The 20,163-nt window shown below is 30.1% G+C and overlaps 1 protein-coding gene across 1 annotated transcript; it reads right to left on the bottom strand.

Moving 5' to 3' along the window:
* Positions 1 to 3,062: 3,062 nt before the first annotated feature.
* On the bottom strand, positions 3,063 to 18,928 carry ND-39 (NADH:ubiquinone oxidoreductase subunit 39). The gene is made up of 7 exons (XM_075378349.1): positions 18,773 to 18,928; positions 17,622 to 17,845; positions 13,695 to 13,988; positions 10,154 to 10,287; positions 7,811 to 7,975; positions 6,357 to 6,546; positions 3,063 to 3,527 (listed from the first exon to the last, which is right to left on the bottom strand). The coding sequence occupies exons 1-7, from the start codon at positions 18,810 to 18,812 to the stop codon at positions 3,354 to 3,356; spliced, it is 1,221 nt and encodes a 406-aa protein (XP_075234464.1). The 5' UTR covers positions 18,813 to 18,928; the 3' UTR covers positions 3,063 to 3,353.
* Positions 18,929 to 20,163: the final 1,235 nt, after the last annotated feature.

Raw genomic sequence — 20,163 nt, 5'->3', positions numbered from 1 at the left:
AATGTTTCTCTGTATTTTCCTCTTTTAAAATAAAAAAAAATATATTTAAATACATATACTTAACCTTGTATAACCTTGTTTCTAATCAGGACCTGTTATCCTTGAAAAATGAATTAAAAGGTTATAATTATTTATATATTTTAATTAAACGATAATTTTTCAATTATAATACATTGTTTTTTTATCGTTAATTCAATATGTATGTATAATATAGTATAGGAAATTAACTTTTAAATTAACTAGTTTTTGACAAAATTTCAAAACTCAGTGTTCTATCTGGATGTTTTTTTTGTAATTTTTATTTTAAATTAATTTTATTAATTTCATCTCTTTAATAAAATATACGAGTATGTAAAACGTATATGTTTCGGAGTTATATAATAATATTAAAAATAAATAAATAAAAAATTAAATTCTTTATTAGAATTAAAAGTAAAAGAGTAAAACTTTATAAAATGTGTAATACCAACTATTACATTCCCGGCGAATATAGCTAGATTATTAAAGGGGATAGTACGGGAAAATGGGGTACCAAATTTTTTGAAAATCATGTGATCTCATCTCTCGAGGTCACATAGGATGACGACAATCGCGCTTCCATATCTTTCATGGCAGTTACTTCAACCTTTCTGGATTTCATCAGCGGTACGACTTGTTTAGACTGGCTTGTTGTAGGACCGAATATTTCCAAAGTCAGTTCTAGGTCTGAATCTACATCAAAGATTATTTAAACGATGTCAGGGCCATAGCCGCTTAGCCAGGGTTTGCAAGGAGAAACAACTCTGTTCCTTCTATGGCAAGGATGGGTATCTGGCAAAGGATTGTCATTTTGGCAAAGATAGAAAGGACAAAGGTCCTCCCTCTTATCTGCATAAACTGCTCTCGAGCCCGGAAGTCGGCGAATCACTATTACTGTTCCGCATAAAAATGTGCGCAGGAACTTTTGAGCGGTAGAATAGGTATATAGACGGTTAGTAGGGTTTAATGTTTTCCTGGCTTCTGGGTATTCATTTGGTTTTGCTGATTTACGCTTTGTGTTTTGTTTGTAGTTTTATGTTTTACGAATTAAGTTATTTTTGATGCTTTGATTATTCTGCAACATTTGTTATTTTTATTTTGTTTCGCTTAAGTTTTAGGATTATGATTGTTGATTTTAATGATATGAGTTACGGGAGAGGCGGTGACGTTCGACGTGTTGTCCATGTGACACAAGTGGTGACAATCGCTATACCTCCCATCCTTGCCGACAAGTTGTTGGCTGCTGGTCGTGTACGCACGGGATAGGTGGCCTGCAGGGTGGTAAGTTGTTCGCTGGAGGATTGCTGCTGGTGTCCAGAACACTGGGCGAAGTCTTTTAGTGGCCCGGACCGGAGCGGACAATGTTTTAATTGTGGAGAGGCCGGCCACATCAGGAAGGACAGGACTTTTGACAGGAGGCCAGTTGTACTTCCTGCAGCGTGCATGGACATGCCTCTGGAGGCCGAGGTTGCAAGATTTCCCCTGCAACTTGACGTTCAGGGCTACTTCTGCACCCAGAATCTAGGTGGTGCCAGCATGGGACAGTCCCGTAGGTAGAGTAGGTGGGATGCTCTGGTGTCGTCTCACTTTCGATGAACCGGCGGGGACTGATCGTGGTACCACTGAGGGTGAATTCAAGTCCAAAGTCCCAGTTAGGGATCCTTAGGGAGTTCCTCATTTGAGGCGAAGCACCTGAATTCCTCATAACTGAGAGAAGGTTTTTTTAAAACTTAACTGTAAAATATTTTATAATTTTGGATACTATTTTATTTATTTATTTTTTTTTTTTAGAATAGTCATGTTGTACAGGCCATATTGGTTATTTTCTTCAGTTATTTTGACAAAAAACTAATGAAAAAAGTACAATATTTTCACACTTGAATCAGTGAAATAATTTAATGATTATTTTTATTGTCTATTTATTTATTTATACGATATAATAAATATACTCATAATATAAATATATGATTAAAACAATGCATAAACAAATCAGATATAAATAAAACTGAGTACATGCTATTTACTCATTATTTTGAGTTCCTACTCCATTGTTGGTTTGCATATGTTGCTACTCAAACAAGACGCACCTACCTTCAATACATTTGTACCAGATGATGTGAATCCATATGATCAACAGATATCGCTTTTAGTTCAAATGGTATGTGTTGTAAATGATTTCATTTTTATTTATTTCTAATCATGGTAACTTTCAATATTAATAAAATTAATTTTGAAAGTTAGCTAGCACAACTTCTGCTAGCTAATTTGTGCTCTCTTTATGTAGAGAGCATATCCAGAATGATGACTGAATTTATGTTATTTTTATTTTTTTTTTTATAAATTTATACAATAAGAATTTGTTAATAAATAGTATATATAGCAAATTAGACAATAGTAGCAGAACATAACTATTTATAAAATCTATTTAATCTATTTAGAGAAATCTATTTATAAAGTGATTTCTCTCAGAGTTCAATACATTGATTATTAAATCTCAGAACAAATGAAAATTATTTCACATTTAATGGTAAGTATTATTTACAAGAAGACTTAACATTAAGCTTATTTTTTAATGTCACATACATAGAAGACAAATAATAGTTGACAATTGTAGAACTGTTTAATAGTTAAAACCCTAATTTTTTCATAATAATATTGCACTAATCGTAGAAATAGAAAATATATTTCATTTTTTTAGATATTATCAATACGAGGGATAACAATGTATCTATAACGCAATGCAATTGTTTCAGACTTTGGCATACCTTGAATGAACTTTTATCATCTTTAGTATTCTAACATTAATATTCAATGTACCTTCAATAGGTTTTTTTAAATGTATGGATTAACGTTTGTACACTTGCAAGCAATAGCAGAGTTTTGTTGATTAGGCAATGTAAGGTAGTTGGTAGGGAGGAGGGAGAAGCATGGGAATGTCTTTTTAGATGCTAGTACACTTCAGGAATTTTATTAAGTTATTTATGTACAAAAGAATGTGCTGATACAAATGCAGAAAAATCTATAACAAAATAGAAAGGAAAAACTTATTTTTTTCAACAACAATAAATTTATTTCGGTAATTACTACTACATTTTTCTTAGTACTATAATCAAGAATACACAGGATAAAATATGCAATCAGTTTTTCATAAAACAGAATATTACATGAAAATGAAAATATTTTATCAGTACATATAAAAAGAAATATTAAATTTTACAAAATTTTGGTTACTTTAATAATCCCAAAATGAATAAATAACAACGGTTTAACAAGTACTCACTCGACACTTAACTGTTATGATTTATAGTACACTACATAGTATCACTTGAAGCTAATTATATCGGTTGTGGTGGAACTGGTCTAGTGAATTCTTGTAGCTCTTCATCATGGTACATATATCTTCTGTAAGGCCTATATACCCATGATACATACTCTTCCATCGGTGTTAAAGCAATACCCAAATCTTCTAACGTCGGCAAATCTGGTTTAACTACATCAGTTATACTTTCCTGAAAACAATAATATATTATGACCTCATTATTAAAATTTTCAAGGGACTAGAAGCAATTTTTTAGGGGGAATTTTATCAATCATTTGACTGGCTTGATATTATTCTCCATTCATTTCTATTTTATACTAATTTTTAATGTTTATATATTTACTACATCAAGATTTTCTGTTGTCTGTTCTACGTAGTCCAACCTTTGCATTCTCAAAAGTTTATGTTCTTGACATCTGTTTGTTATTAAATTAACTAAACCTTAAAATATAGCCAAACAAATCAGTTCATTTTTCTTCAAGATTTTGCCACAAATTTCTTTCTTTTTAATTCATCATAAAGCCTCTTCATTATAAACTTTATCATTTTAACAACCTACATCATTTTTAATAACATTCTTTAATCCAAATTTTTAAGACCTCTTCTTTTTCTTACTGCTTTTCCTATTATCTATACTACTCCCCTACAAAGCACCAGATTCCATTCAAATATTTTAAGCAATGCCTTTCTAAACTTTACATACTTGAAATGAGCAAACTTCTTTTCTACTTGAAAATTCCAACTCTTCTTGTTCGAGTCAGTCTGCTTTTGATCTCCGTCTTACTTTATCCATTGTTTATAATTTTTCTACCCCAAAAAAATTTGCAATTTCTGGTATATATCATGTTTCTCCTTTTGCAAGATTCATTCATAATTTCCTTTGTTGTTACATTTCATTACCTTAATTTTATTCTTGTTTATTAAACTCAGAACTCTCTCATGATAATTCCATGTCGTTCAATATTTCTTCAAACTCATTTTCAATTTCTGCCAGAAAAATTTCATAACAAATTCTATTTCCTTTCTTTGGGCAGCTACTCTACTCTCAAATTGTTCCTTCAATTCCTGAATTCCTTCTACATACAGTTGTACAACTGCTAAAAAGCAGTTGAAACAACATTCTGAATCATACTTTCTGAACTTGCCTTCCTTTATATTTTAGTATGTACTGATTTTTTTACAGATTGTAAATAATTAATTTTCTCTTATTCATTTTATTCACTATTTAAAAAAAACCTTTGTTTTTATCCACAGATTTTAGTTTTTTGTTGTTTCATTTGACATTTTCATCAATTTTCAATTATGAAATACCTAATCTATAATGCTCATTCTAGAGTGCCTTATTTTTCTTAAACCTGCCATTTACCATTTTCTGAGGGCCAGAATGGCACCTCCAGTATCCATGGTTTTGTTATAAAAGATACTCATCCAATATACCTTCTACAATTATGTTCTTTTTATTTATAAAATATATTAAAATAATGGTCACAAAATATAAACCTCATTTTTGAATTGTACTATAAACTACTGTGTAAAACAATTCAATAAACAATGGGATGTTAAAAATCTGTAAAAGACAGAATAATTTCCATTAGATGAGGTGGTAAACACCACTAACTCCTAGGAAAGAGTAGAGTTATTTCATGTTAACATAAAAACAGTGCTTTCATTATAATTACACTAACTACTACACAGAGAGCAATTTGAGACAACTGTATTTCTAACAGAAAAAGACTGCAATTTTAATGAATACTATCATTTTGTCATACCATTGTTAACCAAGATCATGAAATTGTACTGAATTTGTACAGTGTATTTTTGCACTGAATTCAGTGAAAAAATGCCTATATTTAACAAGAATTGATGCAGATACTTTTTTTTTGGTGGTGGTGAAAAACGCTTTTGTGTTATCATCGCCTAGGTCAAAAAGTACCAAAAAGGCCCATCTTGGATATTAAAATATTATAAAATAAGATAAAAACTAACATAGTAGTAATATTAAAACTAAAATAATAAAAAAGCGTAACCACTAGAATAAAATATGTAACATTAATAACAAAATAAAATTTATGTTTGAATATCATTAAATGTTATAAAGTATATTGATTTTTCTTAGAATTAACATTACCCACTCTAGTATATAATCATTTCCTAGGATGCACAATGTCCCTTGGTAATTGAAATTTGTGACATAAGGCCGCATAACATATGCAGTCCAGTCAAGGAAGTGGCGCACAGTAAAGCAGCAGTCACATCATATGCATACTGGTGCGTTTTCTCCCAACATCAGTTATCTGTAAGTAGCTCTGGTATGTCCCAACCAAAATTTGCACAGGACCACTTCCTCTCAGCAAATTTTTCTGCATAGAGTCCCATGGTAACACCAGATCTTTGATGTGACAGGAGTTTATTATCCGCTGAAGCGATCCAATAACTTTCTTCTTCAAAGAGTATAATTAATGGAATTAATTAAATCGGTAGTTGTAACTCAAGTGGTGTAAGATGCTCGGCTATATGTATCTTTAGCAGCGGAATCCCCATGTTCGTTACCCAAACATTCCCACATGACTAGGGACCCAGCAGAAACTATCTTGTGTGTTGTGACAATTCAATTCAGTGATTCAAATGTAGGTACTGAGATTCATCTGGAGGTCCCAGGTATTCGTACCTGAGATCATCTGTTATTTGTTCTTGACAGGCTTGACATTTCTCATGCATTATAAACATTCATCTCTTACCAGTGCTATAATTGTATTGCCTGAAAAAGAAGTAAGTAATTTCCCAACAAACGAATAGCTGATTCTAAATGAGAATAAACAAATTAAAATTAAATTTAGTGTAATATACATCTAGGGTATATAGTGCTCAACATTCTTTTCATAAAACATAACCAATTTCGGGAACTTTTATAAAAAGGAAGATACAGATTATTAATGCTTTATGATAATTTTTTTAAAATATGATTTCAGTTAAATTTTTATATTTTTTTTAATTATGACTAAATGTTCAATTTACTAACCCGTTCAATAATTTCCCAATGAACTCCACCTACTGGCCAACCGAAAGTCAGTTTTTCATTTAGAGTAACTTGTAGTTTGAAAATGAAATCATAACTAATATCATGTCTCCAATAGTCCCATTTTTCTACACTCCTGCGTAGTTCTGCATGGAACCAGTCAACCAAATCCGATAACTTGTATCTCTTAGGCCTGAAAAAATTAGTAAGTAGTTTTGAAGAAAATCATTTGAATGACTACACCCACATACATACATACATTATATACTTCAAAATTAATGAAGAATTAATTAATTTTGGCAGGAGAAGCTCACTTACAAATTACTTTATAGTCTATTTAGGATTTAATGATTGAGTTTCTTGACAAAAAATCATAACATGATGCTTGTTTTTTTAAGGGCCATTTCAACTTTGCTGCTAATTAATACTATGACAATAGATAATGCACAGATAACACATTTATTTATATCAGTAAACATCTGTTGGCAACAATAATTCAGTCACACTCATATTAGGTAACGCATGGCCTAATTGAAATGAGTGCTAAAATAAACATTAACCATGAAATAATAATAATGTAATGTGAGGTCTGAGATCTGAGCAGTAATGTGTTTCTTAAAAGTAAAAAATAAATCAGCTGTTGAAATCCGCAAAGAAATTATAACAATGTTTATGGACTGATGTTTTGTGTGAAGGTAAAGTATGAAAACAGCCTAATTTGTTTTCAGAAGGCATGAAGAACAACAAAAGTAATATGTAAATAATAATAATAATGTAAAATATAGTATAGCAATTGCCTATCTGCGATCACAAATAATTTGTTGGAGTAAGTGAATGAAAAAATTCATGATAACAGAATTAGTTTACATTAACATTTTTTTATTCACAAAGTATTATTACATAACAATACTGTTTGTTTTTTCCAACCAGTTTTCTACATACTGCCAAGTTTCTGTATGTATGTATGTATGTGTGTGTGTGTGTGTGTGTGTGTCTTTCACTCACTCACTCTCCACTCCTCACTCACTCGATCTCCACTCACATACTCACTCACTCACTCACACTCACACACTCTCTCTCAATGCTGCCAACCACACATCACTAAATATCTCCGTTGGTGTGCAATTAAAATCTTTCAGATATTTTTTGAACAGACCTCATATACCTAAATTTAGATATTTTATTAAAAATGTTACAGATAATAATAGGTTCATTAACCTTCACTACATCAAGACGCCCAGTTATTTTCATTATCTCCACACTTTTTATGTTAAACCATTACATATGTTCCAAACTGCTCTTGATTTATTTTGAGTCTGTTCAATTTCATTAGAAAAATATTCTGAATTGTTTATATTAATTTACTAAAATATTCTTTTTTGTATAAAATCATATTTTACAACTTTTGTTCTAAAAAAAAAAAAAATCTTAAGTTAAATCACAGAAAACATACATACCCAACTGCTTGTATAGTTTTCCCAACACAATCTTTATCTCTAATTGTTTGTACAATAGCTGCTGCAACATCACTGACAAACACAGGTTGCTTAATAGTATGTTCACCTTTCTTATACATCGCTAATCCACTACCAGCAGTGTGCCTCATTATGGAAGTATAAATTCTAAAAAAATATTACAATACAATAAAAAAAAACTAACAACAAAAAATTGTGCATCTATTAAAAACAAATTTTTATTAAAAAAAAATTGATACAGCTTATCATTAACTAAAAAGAATGTACTGCAGTTACAATTTACTCATACTAATTTAAAAAGAAAATAAATAGTTAACACATGAACAAAGATAATCGACCAACATGTTAAGTTTTTATTCTAGTAAAAAAAAAAACCTCCTCAAATTACATACAATATTTCTGGATATTTGTAAAAAAATTATCATTAGTCAATTTTTAAATTTCCCCTCAACCTGTGTAATAAAGGTTGAAAACTATTTCTACTCTGAAATATTCCATTTAAAAAACTATAACCAGAGTGGTTTCCAGATAATATTCTTCAATAGTAAAAAGTAACTCCCACTTTTGTGGTAGGGAATTTATAATCATTAAAACTCTGAAAACTCTTCCTGACTTGATTACCATTCACTGAATGTACGTTTAGTGCTATAACTTACATGAAGGTTGTAGATGACCTGACAAGTCCATCTACTGAAAATACAGATACCTTCAAGAATAACAAATATACTATAACATATTAAGAAACCTGAGAAGCGAAATGGTTTCCTGTCGCCTTCTTCGAAGTTATATATTTATCAGTATGAAGGGGTATAGAAATGCAAGTAATCTTCAGCCAAATAAGCAACATCTTTCACTCTGTTTACTTGAAGTACGATGGATATTATTGCTTTCAGAAAATACAACTCTAATTGGTTTATATGCCTATAAGCTTCTATTGGCTATATATGCCTATACAGCCACAAGAAAAATTAGGGTAAAAATAAAAAATAGATTAATACATCCTTTAGGATAGGTGTTATACAGATTGTTCCAAGACATGTTCCCCAAACTTCAGCTACTGATTCAGGACACCAAAATGAGCAAATAAATTCATATTGGCATGTCCTATTTTGCTTTCTTTTCCTTCTGGACGCCATTTTGTGATTTTCAACAAAAAAATTATTTCTCAGGAACAGGTAAACCTACCTAATTTGGCAAATCAAAGACTAGTGTCTTATTCTGCAAAAAAATTTTGAAAATGTTACCTTCAAAAATTTCTAAATGGCAGCCATCTTAATTTTTTAATCTTCAGTATCTTTATAATTATTTGTTTGATCAAATTATTACTTATTACATAACTTAAGTATTTTATTTTGAACAAAACCCACACCTCATTTGTAAAAATCCGCTGACAAACGATCAAGTTATTGCAGACAATTAACACCGCAAAAGTTGATCATTTTTATCTATTTATTATTAATAATTTTTATTACATTTAGTGTAGGAAATAAAAACAGGCAAAGAATTATCAGCCTGTATTACAGTGTGCAAGCATACTGCCAGGATAATTTTCTGCAGTAACTTGATAGTTTGTCAATGGATTTTTACAAATTAGGTGTCACTTTGTTCAAAATAGAATGCTTAATAAATTTTGCAATAAGTAAAAATTTGATCACACAAATAATTACAAAGATAATGAAGATTAAAAAAAATTAAGATGACCGCCTAAAAAGCCATATAAAATTTTGAAGGTAACTTTTCAAAATTTTTTATTTTGTATTATAAGACACTAGACTTAGATTTGTCAAATTTAATTCAAGTAAGTTTACCCATTCCTGAGAAATTATTTTTTTGTTGAAAATCACAAAATGGTGTCAAGAAGGAAAGAGCAAAATAGGACTTATGTCGATATGAACTTCTTTACTCATTTTGGTGTCCTGAATCAGTACCTTAAGTTTGGGAAACATCCCAGAACATATATAATTCATCTCATTTTTGGAAATCTGAAATTAGAGATAAGTCACTTAAAAAAGATTTCAATTCATAAGTTTAAACACTAAAATATAATTTAATTTCTATTTTATCCTAAGAAAATGCAACGTCCTAAATCTCTAATAAGGAATAAAAGTTATTTCCATCTTAATAACATCTGATTTAACGAAATAAAATAATTTCATATGTTGAAACATCTAAATTTCATAAAAATCAAAAATTTTATATTTTAAAATTTTCCTTAAACACCAGAAACATATTTAATTAAAAAAAACACAGTATAACTAATTTTTAATGTGTCTCTAGAAAGAAAGTACATAAAGCAAAAGATAACATAATTTATGAAATTCTTACTTTAGGAATTTATCATTTTCACCACACATAAAGGATGGTTTAAAAATAATTGCTTCAGGAAAAACTTCACGAACAGCCTGTTCTCCTTCCCATTTTGTTGCTAAATATCTTGATCCTTTAGGTAACAAATGAGGCTATAAATAAATTTAAAAAATAAAAAAATACATTAAAATGATACATAATATAATAACAAAAATCCAATTAGAAATTTAAGTCACTTAATCTAATTCAAATTTTACAAATAACAAAATTCCAATAAAAATGTAGGTAGGATGTCTAGCATAAAACAGTACAGTCACTTCAATGTCTACTTTTGTGAGGATAGTCTCTGTCTAGCAGTGGTTGTGAAAGGACATGTTTTGTAGTACTCTGTGTTGTGTGTGTGTACCTGAATAACAGTTCCAGTGTCATCACAAACATACCATTAGGAAGCCCAGTCAGCCAGCGATAGCATTGTATCTTTTGTTTGATCTTCTGGTCAACCAGAGAAGTTTTAGCATAGTTTACTTTTATTTTATTTTATAGAAAATTCTTTTTTTTACCAGTGTCTAATTAGTTAAGTACGTAAATTTTATTTTTAGGCTTATGACAAAGTAATTCTATTACTTTCAAACTATTTTATAGATTGGAACTGGAAATTTCCGGTGGAAGTTTGTAACCTTGGAAGCACAGAAGAAAGCCAAGCACAACCGAAGGCTACCAATCGAGGTTGGTAGCTGTGGACACTGATCCTGTGGAGCCGACCACAACTGAAGGCAGTCCGGCAACAGCAGCCACCACCATAGAAGTTGCAGGGGAAACCCCCTCACAACCACTAGTTGAAAAGCAGGAGAAAATCCCACTCATAATGTTGGACTGCCCTAGGGAGTGAGACAAAAATTAAGTATCTAGGAGTGGTCCTGGATAAACAGCTTACCTTAGGGGAACATGTAAAATATGTGACCCAGAGGGCAAAGGCCACCAAGGCTTCCCTACACCCAGTGCTTAATCAAGCCAGTCCCATTTTGCTGGTGACTTAATACTCACTCATATACAGACTCTATGTCTTGCCAATTCTGACATACACCTACCCAGTACCCAGCATGGTGGGGATTCTGCTGTGCTCTACATTCCAGAAAAAGCTGGAGGCCACCCAAAACGTGGTGCTGTGGATGATTTTTGGAGTGCCATGGTTTGTCAGAAACGCTACACTTTGCTATGACACGGAGATAAAAATTGTGTTGGATGTGTGCATAGCACAGGCAAGTAGAATGTTCGGTAGAGCAGCCATGTTTGAAAACAGCCATCTCAGGAACATCTACCAAGAGGACCCTACACCACAAGGTGTAAGGAAAAGGCTTCATGCCGTGTTAGATGAACCACCGTAAAAAGGCGGGACGAGGGTTTGTGTATGATAAACCAGGTGAGCCAACAGGGAACTTCAAGAAATGATTGCAGGACTTTAAAAAAGGTCATTAAAAAGAGATGCGTGTGTAAAGTCTCATATTGCACATAAAGTTGTTTCAGTTCATAAATATATGGATATACGGTTTTTTGTTTTCTGTTTTGTTTTTTTTTTACTAAAATTAAATCAATTTTATTTACTTTATTTCAATATCATACAATACTAGAAAGATGGAAAATATAACACCCTAACTAATGCTTAACAAATAATTAAACATTTAGTTGTCTTGTATTTTATTCAAATTAAATGTAAAATAAAATAAATACTTGAACCAATAATAGTACCCTATTATAATATCCTACAATAGTATAAACATAGATATAGATAAAATCTAATGTCCTAATGAGTGCTTAATAATAACTGAACACATGATTTTGCTGTATTATGCTCGGTAGGTGTCCTCAATAGGTGAGACACTGCTACCTGGCCAGACACTTTTCAATGTCTACAGTCAAGTTAATGGAAGTCTTCAGCTAAATAAACAAAATAAAATAAAATATTTGTTAAAACTTTTATTCAAAATCCATTGACTTTGTATTAAATTGATTCCATCCTAATTTAATATTCACTATTACTAACGGAAATATTCCTTCCCTTACCAGTGTTAACTACTAGTAGGCCACTTAATTATTCAAAATAATAAATTAAATTGTTTTAACTTTTATTGAAAACATCTGAACCTAAGCCCATACTATGCTAATTAATATTTTTCAAAATTATTATGTTTTTTTTATTTTTCTGCCACGCTTCATAAAAAAAAAAAATAAGAAAAAAACAATTACATTTTATAAAAACTTAATACATAGATAGGTTGAAACATGAGAGGTCTGTCATATTGTCCTTAACGAGATCTGTTATATTTTTCTTGCAATATAGAATATGCCCCCTTTTTAATGTCTGTTTCAGGTGAACCAGCACAATGATGGTAGCCACACAATTCCCCCAAACCCTTTCTTTCTTCAAACACTAGGGCCCCCACAGAAGGCAAATTCCTGTAGACCGAAAGGCTCAAGCATCAAAAGGACTTCAGAGGTCAGACTGAAGAGGAATATTGCTGGAAGTACAAAGCACATACATGCTTAGTCTCCCCGATAAGCCTCAGTCAATTATTTCTCATTGGTCTAAAGGACCGGAAGCAAATACCAAATCCATCCATAAATAAAATAAAATGAATAAAATCTATAACCACCACAAAACAAATAATAACCCACCAGATAAAATAGAGAGCCACAGCAGCAAGGGACATTTGTCCAGGTTCTGCATTACGTAGAGAGAAAACAAAATCCCGCTACCCTTGCATTCCATTCCATTTTGTGAGGAATTTCTTATTCACTTCAATGATATGGTCTGATAAAACATTTTTTAGATTGGATGGTCTAGTAAACCACCATTAGTTATTGATATGATGAAAATCTTATGGAATTTAATATAACAGGAATTTATTTTTATATGGGATCATAAAAGAGTGTTGGGATCTTTCTTCTTTGAAAGTTTAATGGGTGATTAATAGTTTAGATTTTACAGGATATTTTTATTCCTGAGACAAGCCTGTGTTTGACATCAGTCATCCCTGTTTTACAGCCAGACAAGGCAAAAGGCAACTCCTCTCTATGCAATTCATGTTAAAAACTACCCCAAACAAAGTTTTCCTTAAATGAATCCCCATTTCATATGACTTCAGATCTTAAAATATTTTGTAAAAGGTCAATTCTGAGGAATTGCGAAAAATATGATATTTCTTCAAATCTAAATGACCTCTGATGTAGTACAGTAATAAAAAATTTGTTTTAATTTTTTTAAGCGTTTTCTTGCTAGTAATTGGAAAATAAGGGTTTTAACTCACTTGGAATTATTTTTTATCTTTATACTTTCCACTACCCACATTAACCAAAATTTGCAATTATATTTCAACCCACAGAAAATATCTTAATCTAATGAACCTGAAATAGACAATTTCATTAGCAATACTTTCTATTAACTGTTATGCTATTGATTTATCCTGTTACATTATACTTTATGATAAAAAATCATCAGTATTTAAAAAAGAGGCAATATATTTTAATGCAACTTTACCTATTATGATTAAAAATTAAATACCTTAGGATTCTGAGCAGCGTTTAAGTCTGATATATGAATTAGTTTTTCTACACCAGCTTGTTTTGCAATTTTAGCAATACGTACAGCACCATCAACATTGACATCTTTAAAAGAAAAATTCTTAGTTTCCCAATCACGACCAATTAAGTTAATGACAACATTTGAATATTTAACAGCATTATATATAGATTCTTCATCCCTTAAATTAAATGGGAGAAAAAGAACTTGACCCAAATCACCAACCAATCGCAATTTTATTAGTTCATATGCATCACCTCTGTATGGTACTATAATCTGAAACATTAATAAAAATCACATAAACACTCAATAAGACAAACTTATAAAGAGCAGTTTGTATAATCCAGATCAACTAGTACTTTCATTTAGTCTGGATCAATATAAACAGCTACATCCCTTCTTTATGAAGTAATACCTTTTTACCGCTTATAATATTAAAATTTTTAAAAATCTGAAAATGATTTTTAGATATTTATCTGAGGAGTATTTGCTAACCAAAATCTACTAGATATCTCGTTTAATATAGTCAGAAATGGGAAAAATTTTCAATCCCTGTTTAAAATTTTTTTACCTTCTTCACCACCCCTTTTAAGTTTGAATTACAAAAAATCTAGAAACTGGTTTTTAAATAACCATGCGAAGATTACATACACCAAAAAAAAAGTTGAAATTTTCATTTGTTACCTAGAAATTAAAAAAATAGTAAATTTCATTGTTACTTCATTTTAACCCTTTAAATTCAGAATTTCAAAAAATCCTTTCGTAGTATGCACTTACACTATAAAAAGAATGTGTATAGAAATTTTCATCAATTTTTATCTTCAGCGATTTGTAGTTTTGCTGAGCTTTGATCATAAATCAGTTCCAACATGTCCTATTGTATATGTAAATGTATATAAATGACAAAAATATAAAAACTATTTACCGCCAAGAGTACAGAATTTAATAATGCTTCTTACCTTATGCTTATTATTTTTTAATAGCACTTTTGAGTTATTAAACCTCAAAATTAATTTATTATTACTTAATAAAAAAATTAACTTAATATCTTATTTAATAAAAAATTATAGGGATAAGTTAAGAAGCATTATTAAATCCTGTACTCTTGACGGTAAACGGTTTTTATACTTTTGTCTTTGGGATATTAGTACAGAGGGGAATATGGACTAATACAATAACAAAAGAATTGAAGACAAAAGTAAACCTTAGTTTGCCACCAGCAGTACAGAATTTAACAATATTTCTTACCTTAGTATATTGTTTCTCCAATCTTTACATTAAAAGCACTTTCAAGGGTTTCCCTCACCATCAGTTAAAGCTTTTTTTTTTTAAATTACACATTAAAATTAAAATATTAAAATTGTCACATATATTGTAAAACATGTAGTCAAAAATTAAAATAAAATAAAAATATTACCTGTGGCCAGCCACATATACAGTAGTACTGTACTAATATTATATGAATTTTACTTAATAATTTATACAAATATACTGCCATTTACGGCGGTAATGATAAGAAAATCATTATCAATCTCTGTCTGGATAATAATCATGTTGAACTTTTGTCTATATTTGTATAAATAAAACTTTTCTAAAATGTCTAATTTTTTATTGTTATTGCCACGTTCTTTTGTAATTTCACATATTTTTAAATTTGTAGCTGTCAGTGATGGAATGTCTGTTAATTATTTAATGGTGAGCAAGATTAGAGAAATCTAACTTATTGTTTTTATAAAATCTAAAGTGTTCTGCAAATCTTGCCTTAAATGATATATTAGTTATCCCAAAATAAATTTTATTACAATCATTACATGTTATTTTACAGACATCACACAAATCATTAGAATCATTACTATCATTATGGAATTTAAAATATTTTATTATATGGTTGTATGTTTTATATGCTGGTTTATATTTTTCATCTCTATAAACAATCAAATTTTCAATAATATTATTAGTATAGGAATATTTTATATAAATATTGTCATTGCCATGTTTTTATATAAAATATTCCTATAAGAATATATTATTGAAAATTTGATTAATGTTTATAATGATGAAAAATATAAACCGTACAACCATATAATAAAATATTTATATAATATTAAATATAATTTTTTTTTTTGTCTTCAGTCATTTGACTGGTTTGATGCAGCTCTCCAAGATTCCCTATCTAGTGCTAGTCGTTTCATTTCAGTATACCCTCTACATCCTACATCCCTAACAATTTGTTTTACATATTCCAAACGTGACCTGCCTACACAATTTCCCTTCTACCTATCCTTCCAATATTAAAGTGATTATTCCAGGATGCCTTAGTATGTGGCCTATAAGTCTGTCTCTTCTTTTAACTATATTTTTCCAAATGCCTCTTTCTTCATATATTTGCCGCAATACCTCTTCATTTGTCACTTTATCCACCCATCTGATTTTTAACATTCTCCTATAGCACCACATTTCAAAAGCTTCTAATCTTTTCTTCTCAGATACTCCGATTGTCCAAGTTTCACTTCCATATAAAGCGACACTCCAAACATACACTTTCAGAAATCTTTTCCTGACATTTAAATTAATTTTTGATGTAAACAAATTATATTTCTTACTGAAGGCTCGTTTAGCTTGTGCTATTCAGCATTTTATATCGCTCCTGCTTCGTCCATCTTTAGAAATTCTACTTCCCAAATAACAAAATTCTTCTACCTCCATAATCTTTTCTCCTCCTATTTTCACATTCAGTGGTCCATCTTTGTTATTTCTACTACATTTCATTACTTTTGTTTTCTTCTTGTTTATTTTCATGCAATAGTTCTTGCGTAGGACTTCATCTATGCCGTTCATTGTTTCATCTAAATCCTTTTTACTCTCGGCTAGAATTACTATATCATCAGCAAATCGTAGCATCTTTATCTTTTCACCTTGTACTGTTACTCCGAATCTAAATTGTTCATTAACATCATTAACTGCTAGTTCCATGTAAAGATTAAAAAGTAACGGAGATAGGGAACATCCTTGTCGGACTCCCTTTCTTATTACGGCTTCTTTCTTATGTTCTTCAATTGTTACTGTAGCTGGTTTGGTTCCTGTACATGTTAGCAATTGTTCTTCTATCTCTTTATTTGAACCCTAATTTTTTTAAAATGCTGAACTTTTTATTCCAGTCTACGTTATCGAATGCCTTTTCTAGGTCTATAAACGCCAAGTATGTTGGTTTGTTTTTCTTTAATCTTCCTTCTACTATTAATCTGAGGCTTAAAATTGCTTCCCTTGTCCCTATACTTTTCCTGAAACCAAATTGGTCTTCTCCTAACACTTCCTCCACTCTCCTCTCAATTCTTCTGTATAGAATTCTAGTTAAGATTTTTGATGCATGACTAGTTAAACTAATTGTTCTGTATTCTTCACATTTATCTGCCCCTGCTTTCTTTGGTATCATTACTATAACACTTTTTTTGAAGTCTGACGGAAATTCCCCTTCATAAATATTACACACCAGTTTGTATAATCTATCAATCGCTTCCTCACTTGGACTGCACTGAGACTGATGAATTGCTTCATCAATCTCTTCGTATACACAGTCTACCTCATCATCATCATGGGCGCTTGTAGGCATATAGACGTTAACAATCATTGTCGGTTTAGGTTTTGATTTTATCCTTATTACAATGATTCTATCGCTATGCGTCTTGAAATACTCCACTCTCCTCCCTATCTTCTCGTTCATCACAAAACCTACTCCTGCCTGCCCATTATTTGACGCTGAATATTATATACAAACAAGTTTATTTATATATATATATATACTTCAAGCATAATGAAACTAGCATTAATATAGGAACACTAATATTTTTATCAGATTAAAATTATAAATATAAAAGTAATATAATACAATTAATAAAAAACTAATCTTACTTGTGATCCAATTTTTCCCAACCTATTGCAAACATGTTCACCAAGAAAACCATTCGCTCCAAACACAGTAGCAACAATACCACTAAAACTAGAACGACCACCAGTACCTCTTTTCATAGAAGAAAGTTTTGCTGTTTTTAAAGGTTTCACATCATCTGTAGAATAGTTACATTGTTGTATCCTATGAATAAGTGATGCGACTGCAGGTAAAGCCACCTGCAATTCTGTACAACAGAACAATCACAGATGTAGCTTAATTTGTATAAATAAATCAATTTAGAACAGACTGCCACACATTATTCTACAAAAATTGTAGTATTTAACCTTTAAAACAATATTATTTAAAAAATATATCTGTATATACAATTTTTAGTTTTTGACAAAATCAGGAAAATATTATCCATTTCCAATTCAATAATATTGCATTTGGTCGTAAATGTTTCTATCTCCAAATAAATAAATAAAATCTCACAGAATATTAATTAAAAATAAGTCAAGAACCACTACAAATGTGATTTAAGAAAATAATTTACACATTCTATGTCATTTTAACAGCAAACCAGACTTTTTTTCAGTTTCCTAGAACTTAATGTAAATATCCATAAACGTAAAAGATACATTAAAAACAGATATGTGTAAAATCTTACCAGTTACTAAGAATAACATTTTGTGACCTCTAGTCATTAGAAGAAATACATAGCATGCATATTGTTTTTGTTATACTTACAAAATAAATACGTTAAGTAATAGAAACTACTAAATGGTGTATCTCTTTCAATAAAAACCTATGATCCCCCTAAGCAAAAAAAATTAAACATTGGGTAAATGTCAACAAACAAAAATAGATATGACAGCCCATGAAATGTAGACGTGAACATAAACAAATTGGTCATTTAGTTGAAGTTTAGGTTTTAATTTTACTTCATTAAAATCCAGTTAAAAATGTGATCAAAATTTTAAGCATAAAACTAGAACAAACGTATTTAGCTTCAATTGGTAATGTTAAATCATAACCTGCATTATCAAAGCTCCATATAGTAAGACTGTCTTAAAATTATGGATTTTATTTAAAACATATATTGTTGTTTATTTCCGTAAAAAAAATAAATTTAAACATTAAAAATAAATTCTGATAAAATATTTATACTCACTGGCCGCTTGAATACCACTTGGAATTGCAAGGGCAACCATAATTTACAGCAAGGACTTCTTCAATGATTATTGACTCCGAAGAAAATCAGTCGAAAAAACTGAAAGAATCGTTTCACAACACAGCTGTTGCAAAGCGCACGAAACAGTAAATATGGATCAGATTTTATAAAATATTTAGTCCTATAATTTTTCGTTTTTAACTAGTCATGAAATATTTTTAGCTATAATAATACTGATTCGCGGTACTTTTAGTTGTTATATTTAGTACTGAACAGCGTAAAATGGAAAATGAAGCTTTGTACATCAAAAAAAGTTCATTGCTGATTAAAATGTTGGATAATAGGAAAAAATTTTATGTACTAAAAATAATTGTAAAATCGCATAATAGTTTACTTATTTTTTACAATTATCCAACCCAGCACTATAAATACCAATTACTAGGAGATCCCAAAATAATAACAGAAGTAATAAGATAAATTAAATCATACGATGGCAATTAAAATTTAAAACTTGGCTTAACTTAAAATTAGAAACATTATTTAACTAAAACAACCCACCATAAATTTTAAAAAAGATAACATGGATTAATAACCATGAAGATTAAAGTTATAACCTACAAATACACAAATTGTAAGATCTCTAAACAATAGCATTAGAGTATAGATACTACAACTCAGCATGAACAATGAATGATTTAAAGCTATTGTAATACAAATCTAACAAGGGACTTAGCCAAATTATAAACCCCAACTATCACATTCAATTGTGACTTTGCTTCCTCAATCGCCCTGAGTATGGGAAAAACCCAATTCATCCTAATATTAAAAGTTGAAACATGAAAATTTATATTTGATAAAAAAACGTTTGCCTTTGCGGCTGCCATTCAATTAACCAAATAGAACATTAAAATACTCTCTTTGCTTATTTACAAACTGTAAATTGTAATTATTTAGTCATATTTACATTATTAATCTTGCCAAGATTAGTGAAATTATTACAAACACCAGTTAACAGAGACTGAAAGAATCACAAGAATCTTTTCTGAATTTTACTAATATTTTATGATGTATAAGAAAATAGCAATCCCAAAACACTTCAAATGAGTACCATTTATAAAGTTTCAAAAGCGTTAAGTGAAGTGAATTGTAGCAATGTTATTCTCATAAAACCTAGTTTTGATACCACTTATTGACAATGCTATTATGATCATTGAAATTCAGTTTGTTGTTAAAATGAATATCTAAATCTGCTATTGAGTTTTCCATTCTAAGTTTATATTACAAGGAGAGTAATCATATAAAATTAATCGCCTGGTTCCAGGGAAATTAATGCCAAAATGCTTTGCAATATTAAAATTTAATTTACGCTTCCTCTTACCAGTACTGAAATA

This window comes from Lycorma delicatula, chromosome 11 (assembly GCF_047948215.1).
Source record: "Lycorma delicatula isolate Av1 chromosome 11, ASM4794821v1, whole genome shotgun sequence".
Classification (NCBI taxonomy): domain Eukaryota; kingdom Metazoa; phylum Arthropoda; class Insecta; order Hemiptera; family Fulgoridae; genus Lycorma; species Lycorma delicatula.
The sequence above is the reverse complement of the archived record's forward strand: the minus strand, read 5'-3'. Positions and strand labels throughout refer to the sequence as shown.

Bases quoted from the DNA above. Each gene is read 5' to 3' on its own strand.
- ND-39 (XM_075378349.1), bottom strand. From the start codon at position 18,812: ATGGTTGCCCTTGCAATTCCAAGTGGTATTCAAGCGGCCA. The intron at 13,989-17,621 runs GTAAGATTAGTT...TTAATGTTTCAG, and splicing joins TGGGAAAAATTGGATCACAA to ATTATAGTACCATACAGAGG. The intron at 3,528-6,356 runs GTTAGTAAATTG...TATTGTTTTCAG, and splicing joins ATTGGGAAATTATTGAACGG to GAAAGTATAACTGATGTAGT.